Here is an 8,104-nt window from a genome sequence, read left to right as displayed (position 1 = left end):
AACGGATTGTTCCCATTGCTCCTCACAGACATTACTGTGTTTCTCAGTTTGTGTATTTTTGGAGCCCTCAACTAAGATAATACTTAAGATAACTATTTGAGAATTAGCAAAAGGATCAATTTTAACATCCAGTAGGTGGGGGGTGCTTGTCAGTACAGACATTTGTGCGATATATTCTCATACTTTTCTTTTTCATTGTCTTTCTGTGGGAATGTGATTGTGGTTCATCTGAAAACTTCCCAGTCTGAAGCCTCTATCTGCACTCTGCGATGTGCTGAGATACAGACAGACAAATGGGGCATGGTGCTATCACCTATGTTGACGCCACGCGGTCCGGAGATCTATCAAAACTAACTTGCTTCCCTAGCAAGGAAATTATAAATGCCAAAGGAACAAGAAAGGAGGAGAAAAGAGAAGGATACAGATCAGCTGCAGGTTAAACAAACTTGCTCATGGCTCCAGAATAAAGCCAAGCTGAAGAAGAAAGAACAATGTTGCTAAGGCAACCTTATCAGATGCCCATGTGCAGTGATATCTGAAGTTGCTACCTTCCATACAGAAAGGTTGCTATGACTATAGCAGAAAAATTGTGTAAATCTTATAACGAGACTGCGTAACAGTACAAAATCTAATTTGCATATTATCGATTCTCCTAATTTACTAATGTATCAGTTTAATAGGGTTGTGCCCATTCCTTATGCTTCAAAACATATTACTGTTTCTGAAAGAAACTTTTATACACAGTGGGATATTTTTCAGGATGTGTAACTCATCTTTTATTCATGTCTTTTTCTCATTGTAATGTTACATTCAACTGCTCTTTACTGCAGGGCTTTTTTCTTTATTAGTATTTTTTTTATTTTAATAGAGGATAAGGTCTACATTTAAACTGCCTTAAAAGCACAAATCCTGCTGTGTTTAGAGGGAAAAAGTAACTGTACAGATTACTCTAAATAATAATAATAATAAAAAAATGTTAAAAAATACACAAAAAACAGGCAACTACAGCATTGAAATATATTCTTTATATACAAGCCAAGCCCATATTTTAAAAACAGATCTCTCATATATTTAGAAAACACTACAGAATAAAGGTAAAACTACAGGCTTGTGTGGATGAATACAGGGTGAAAGCAGATAAAAATAAATACATCTAAAAAAAATGATAATAATTTAAAATAATAAATCAAAAAGGAATTTAGAAAAAAACAATATGAGCCGAAAAAAGGCAATATGAGCCGAAATATTCAGCACAAATTTCTCTGATATATTTTTCTGTTGCATAGCAAGAGAAGAGCCATTGTCTAAATGTATATAACCTGGACTGCACAGTGTATATCCTCATCATTTCATCAACAAAGCCTCAACAGAAAAAGGTAAAGGCCTGGCATTGGAATTTTTGATGGAGTTTGTTGTAGTGGCCCAGTCTTTGTGTGTGAGGTTTTCAAGCCCCGGGGCCCGGTGGTGTTTATCTGGCAGCTCAACCTGTGACAGCACCTTTGCCTCAATCAGAGAAAGGGCACCGTCTCGCTTTGACGCGATATCCAGTCTGTCAGCAGCAACACAGTTTGGCACACAGCTAGACGAGTCAGCAATGACATTTTCTGGCATGGTCTTTTCTGTGTTGACACCTGAGTTTGTGCTACAACAATAGTGTGAGCTTTGAAAAGAGGGCAGTGGAAAGGATTCCAGATACAGTTCTTTCTCTCTGCATACGTCCCAGCTTGCTGCTTGAAGGTGGCAACTTTGTGTTAAAATGTCTCCATGACACTGCTCCAGAGTCCTGGATTTATACTCCTGAGGGGAGCAGTGAAGATCACAGTCAAACAGCAGTGGACTAGATTTGAACATGGGCACATAACTGGGCAAACCAGTGTTGGGCAATGGGCAAAAATATGGGGATGGAGCAGGGCATGCAGTGGTCTGAAGGAGTATAAATTCAGGGAGCTCCTCTATCCCTCTCTGCCTCAGCTCTCGCTCCAGCATCACACTCTCCAGCTCTTTATCAGCAAACGCTCTTCTCTTCCTCATCTTCACACTCAGAGGAGGGTAGTGGAGTCTCTTTAACCAGTCTTCTGACACTGGGGGCTTATATCCTAAGGCATGGTGAAAATGCACTGATGAGTCTTAATGTATGTTTAATTTAATCTGAATATATTTGTTCGTTCCACATCCAAAAATGTATTTTTTTATTTAAAACAGAGTTGTGTCCCTATGGTATAATACATGGTTGCCTCTGCAAATTCTCAATTTTTTTAATAACATAAATAAGTCATAAATATTGTACTTCAACTGCATATTTAAGTATAATTTTATTGGAACATGAAAACTGCAACATTTTTTTCTCCTCACACCAAAACTGACCAGAAAAGGTTGATTCTAATATCCCGTAATAATAAAATTGCAGTCTAATATTAAACAGCAATAAACCTCACCACAAACCTCTTCAAAAGAGAACTGAAGCTGACTAACAAAGGTATTATGAAATAAAGCAGGATACAACGAGCAGTGCAGGAATTTCAATGTTGACGCTGAACAAAGTACAACAGGGACCCTCAGTCTCTGAAGCACTTGCATCAGTCCACTCCAATGTAATTCCTATTTTAATTTGCATAATTTTAATTACCTTAAATAAACACAAACAGCTCTGTTATATGGGCAGAGGGATCTGTAGCATAATAGCTGAACTAATCCACTGTCTCCTGATGTCACATGGGAGGCTGTGGATGCGTTAATGAGATGTGTGTTCATTAAGGCTTACCCTCCAGAATGCTCTTTGCCAGGAGACTGGGTGCCCTGCTGTAGCTCTGGTACGCTGTGCGACGGAGAATAGAGGCACTTCTCTGACTTTTCTTACCCTGCATAAAGAAAGACTATGTTTTTACATTTATATTTGGTAAAGTGTGCAAAGTAATGAGCATACATAATTTGCTAATTAACCTACCTAGTGTTCGTTTTGAATACTTACAACTTACTCAGACATTTGAAAGATGCACCTTATATCTTACAGCAAATAACTACACTCAATAAAGCATACTACTTCAGAGATGCAAATGTAGGTACATCTGACTAATTTAACTGTACCTTATTATAATTATTTTTATAACTACACAATTCTATTTAACGATAATACAAATAAGCGTACAGTAGCCTGTCTACAAACTCCAACATCTGCCTGCATCAGGCGACAAAAAAAGCTGTTGGGAATCTTGGGAAAGTTTTAAAATCCCTGAGTTTCAAGTCAGGTCATTAATCAAAATAACTAAAAAAAAAAGTAATGAATCATGCACTGTATAAATGTTTACAGTGAATATGAAGTTAATAATATACGGGTGAGGAGTCCAGTGGGTAGATTAGAGTGGCTTTCTATGTATTTATTATTTTTATTAAATGTGGTAAATGGAAAATGGTATGTATCTCGATTGTTAGGTGCCACTGACACTGACAAAAAAAAAAAAAAAGAACCTAGTGATGGTGAATTGGGACTCTCAATAGACATAATGCATTAATAAGTAATTCTGTATCAAACGTCACAAAATCTGTGAAAATTTTAGATTTACTCAGTCATTCAAAATCTATTGAACTGAAGCTATGTGAGATTTTAAGAACAGTTAATGGGGAATAGCAACAAATATTTTGCATAAACTCTATATTATTCAGTATTGAGAAGTTCAAAATATTGGTCTGATGTGAAATAGAGCAGTCAAATCAGATCTCTTAAATTGTGATGACAAATCAGATCGTATTACATTCCACACAAATATATATATGTTATATCCAAAATGACCTGTGATACTACATGTCTTCTGAGTTGTTAAATCCAATTTTTGCAATGATAAATAATATAATAAATATAAAAATATAATACAATTTAGCCTTACAACCCTGTTGCTCTGTCATGAATGAATTTTAGCCAGTCACAAAACTACCAAAAATGTCTCGAGGAGACACTGTCCTTACAACCATTTTTCATATAAAACCTTTGAGAGGCATTATATTCTTTTGAAGTCTTGTTCCTGTCACCACCACGTGAACAGAACTGAAGTCTCTGTAAAGTATCATTTTTACATCAGATCATCAACTGTAATATATACGTAAATATATATATATATTTTATTATTTCTTAAGTTAAAACTATTTTAACACATTCCCTACAAGCAACTAAAACTGAATTTGATGTTTTTCTGCAACTTTAAGTGTACCATTTCTATTTATTTGAAGAATTTAACCCACAGAGGAAAACGTATACATATTTATCATGTTTTACACATGCCACGTTTTATTTTTAATATATGCATTTAGCAAATAAACATACATGTGTTCAACCGTGCAGGTGTGTTCTCTGTATATGATATATTCTAACTGATCACCTAAAGGTGTGATTTAACATGAGGCACAAACATATTGCACCCAACCTGGTCAAATAAAAGATATTTAGTATTTATCTTAAAGTAAGTACAAAAGGGATACATTTATAGGATGAACGTGTAAAAAATGTAAAGGAAACGTAGGGGTTTTGTCAAAAACATTCTTCCACTTCTCTTTCTGGACGGCTCTCTAGATTATACACCATTCACTGAAGGTCCCAGGTTAAACCTAGGATAAAAATTCACTAGTCTGATGTTTATGTATAAGTGTAAATGAGGTGCCATTAGGTGACAGTTGCACCGTGCGCTCTCTCTCTCTCTCTCTCACCGCGGCCTCCTGCTGTCTCCTGAGCGCCACCTGCGCCGCCATCACCCGCTGTCTCTCCGCCAGGAGTGCGCAGTCCGCGCAGCCGCACTCTCTCCATCTGCAGCGCCGCCGGTGGCCCTTCAGCCGCGAGAGCACGCCATGGTTCCTGCAGCGCGCGCACTTCGGACTGCGGCTGGGCGCACATTTCACTTCAGCGACCTGTACCTCAGAGTCCGCATCACCTGTTACGGCCCCGGGCCCTTCAGACTGGACTCCAGCCTCCTCCGAACCGCCGGACATGCCCAATTCAGTGAGAGTCAGATATGAGTGTAAACCCGGCCCTCTCTCTGTGCCCCTCTCTGTCCGGTTCACGGGGAAGAGTCGGTTCTGGTCGCCTTCATTATTCTGGACTCAATGAAAAGTACAGAACACGTCTGAAACAGACTGAAAGGGTTGAGCTGCTCTTAAACTGGTCGACTTTCGGTCCAAGACCCGACTCTGTGCACTTCAGTTACTGCTCAGGATTTAAGAATCTTCGGAAGACTTCGCTAAAGTTTCAAAAGTTTGAGCTCATCTTCCCCTCGACGCACACTTAAACCAACCGTCAGCCGCGTCGACGTCATTTGGGTTGAGCTGGTGTCTGAGCAAACGAACCCCGCCCACACGCTCCTGTTATTGGCTGATGCCGCGAATTGAGGAAAAAGGCGCCAACTCTTTGCACGAGCTCACGCCTGTCGAGCGCTAGACTGTAACCGTGCGGCTCTCTGCAGAAACTTTTCAAAGGGCTTCCTTCTGTTTCTTCCTCCCAGACCACTTTCATGCCACTACAACTCTTTTCCACTTGTTATGTAGCTATGTCAACCAGAAACCAAGTTATGGCAACTTATAAGAAATATTTTCTGCAATTTTCCCTGCTGCAGCCTGATGTACTCCTGTTCAATTAGAATTTTTAGAATCCCTGAAAACCAAGCAAGTGTTAGAAACATTGCACTGACCACATACTATTGATGTCACACAGGGAGTTCACTGAGTTTTCCTTTTGCCACACGTTCTTTATAAGGTTATGGAAATTATTGAAGAGTTATAGGGATGTGCTCCACTAATCTAGGGTTATATATACATTCCGTGTAGCTTAGACAATGACAACAGAATCACTCTGAATTTAAAACCAATTTGCAGATACTTGATTCTAATTTGTTGCTATCCAGTATAAGAATTTTTAACTTATTTCCAGGAATCTGCAAAAAGTGTCCAAAATGATTAACAGAGTTTCAGATTAGTCCTTAATATTGTAAAACTTTAATAAAGAGGTTCAAATAAAAAATATTTAAAAAACAATATCAAATATAGAACCAAATAAAGAATTACAATAAAAATCTTTACAGAAAGTTAGAGATCTTTTAATGTTTTGTTGGTGTTCTCAAAAATAAATTGAATAAGACCACTTACAAAGCACATTCTAATGAATAAGTTATATATTACTGTAATGGGAATCAACAGCAATTATTAATATAAAATTGACAGAAATCAACATGAACCATTTGAAAATATTAAATATTAATGAACAATTTGAAAATATTTTCTCAAAAATATTTTAAGAAACTTCAGCACGTCTTAATTTCTGTGAGCAGCCTTTCCAGCTGTCAGGGAACTCGTAGAACTAATTTAGACCTCCCAGCCAACAATGCACAAACAAATAGTTAAAAAAGGCACGTCTAACTAATGCAGTATGTCCATCAAACATAACGTTGTCTGTTCAAACATCGCCCAGTGTCAGTGATTATGTGTAGCCCCCAAGTGGATGGTGCTTGTACTGCCAAGTCTGGCTGGATATGAAAGATAAACTTGGGTGCCCCCCTCTGCTACTTACAAGCAATCACACTCAGAAAATAAAAATATTTGCTTTAGTGTTACTTGTTGTATGTTAGACTATAAGTCAAATATATATTGACACATTTTATAATAAGTGAATTCATCTACATTAAAGTGCACCCACCGTGAACCCAGTCATTCACCTGTGAACACACAGCTTGTATATTCTCCATAGAAAAGCATGAAACGAAGCAGGGTTTTCTGGAATAAGTTCTTATATCTCGTAAGAACTGCTGAATGAGCAGGTGTCCACAAACCTGTGTCCAAAAAATATTTGCCTATATTATGCAATTAAATAAAACATGAATATGTTTTTTTCTCCTCACCCTCTGTTTAACTGACAACAGTGTAAAGAAATAATTTCAATGTTTTCACTGGATAACTTGATTGTAGAAATATAAACAAATGTACCAATTTTTTAGATTATAAAATGGTATAAATAAAGCATTCACCAAAGGCTTTTAAAGCAAGAACAGGTAATTGCTCCTCAATTTGTGCCAAATTTCACGAGAGAACATTTAGAACAGAACATCAATTCAAGATGGCATAGACTTTAGGCCTTTCACAATCTGCAGCTCATAATATCTAGAAAAGATTCAGGGCGTCAGGGGAAATCACAGTGCATAAAGGCCAAGGGCAGAAACAGCTGCTGAATGTGTATGAACCTTGTGTGTGGTATTTTTTTTACTATTATTATCCTTAGCCAAGATGTCAGATTCACAATATGTGAAGTCACCGCAAGTTCAATTCAATAGTTCAGGTGTGCAGATGTTCAGACCACAAAACAACCAAATAAACAAAAATGTTTAATATGCCAACAACATCCATCCATCCATTATCTGTAACCGCTTATCCAATTTTTTTTAGGGTCGCGGGGGTCCAGAGCCTACCTGGAATCATCGGGCGCAAGGCGGGAATACACCCTGGAGGGGGCGCCAGTCCTTCACAGGGCAACACAGACACACACACACACACACACACACACACTCACACCTAAGGACACTTTTTGAGTCGCCAATCCACCTGCAACGTGTGTTTTTGGACTGTGGGAGGAAACCGGAGCACCCGGAGGAAACCAGGAAGTAATAAGTGCATTAAAGAAAGCCTTATAGTGCAAAAGATACTCTCGGAAGAGCTGGGTTTTCAAGGATTTCTTGAATGCAGAGAGGGTTCCTGTTGCTCTGATAGTGCTTGGTAGCTCATTCCACCAGTGTGGTACCAGAGATGAGAATAGCCTCAACTGACCTGTACGGGGGGTTGGTCGTGTTAGTTGGCGCTCCTTTGAGGAACGGAGAGGGCGGGCACCAACATATGGTTTTAAGAGTCTATTGAGGTAGATGGGAGCAGAACCAGTGAATACTCTGAAGGCCATCATTAGTGATTTAAATTTGATGCAAGCAGCTAAGGGTAGCCAATGCAGCTCAACTAATAAGGGCGTGACATGTGCTTTTTTTGGTTGGTTGAAAACCAGGCGTGCTGCAGCATTCTGGATCATCTGTAGTGGTCTCATAGCACAGGCCTGTCAGGAGGGCGTTGCAATAGTCTAGACGGGAGATTA

General features: G+C 38.6%; 1 protein-coding gene across 1 annotated transcript; it reads right to left on the bottom strand.

The window, feature by feature from the left end:
• Positions 1-859: 859 nt before the first annotated feature.
• Positions 860-5,250, bottom strand: dmrt2b (doublesex and mab-3 related transcription factor 2b). Its single transcript, XM_066666126.1, has 3 exons — positions 4,696-5,250; positions 2,762-2,858; positions 860-2,096 (listed from the first exon to the last, which is right to left on the bottom strand). The coding sequence occupies exons 1-3, from the start codon at positions 4,972-4,974 to the stop codon at positions 1,345-1,347; spliced, it is 1,128 nt and encodes a 375-aa protein (XP_066522223.1). The 5' UTR covers positions 4,975-5,250; the 3' UTR covers positions 860-1,344.
• Positions 5,251-8,104: the final 2,854 nt, after the last annotated feature.

The sequence above is a fragment of the Hoplias malabaricus genome, chromosome 3 (genome assembly GCF_029633855.1).
Source record: "Hoplias malabaricus isolate fHopMal1 chromosome 3, fHopMal1.hap1, whole genome shotgun sequence".
NCBI lineage: Eukaryota > Metazoa > Chordata > Actinopteri > Characiformes > Erythrinidae > Hoplias > Hoplias malabaricus.
Note: the sequence above shows the minus strand (reverse complement) of the source record. Positions and strands in the feature narration are given on the sequence as shown.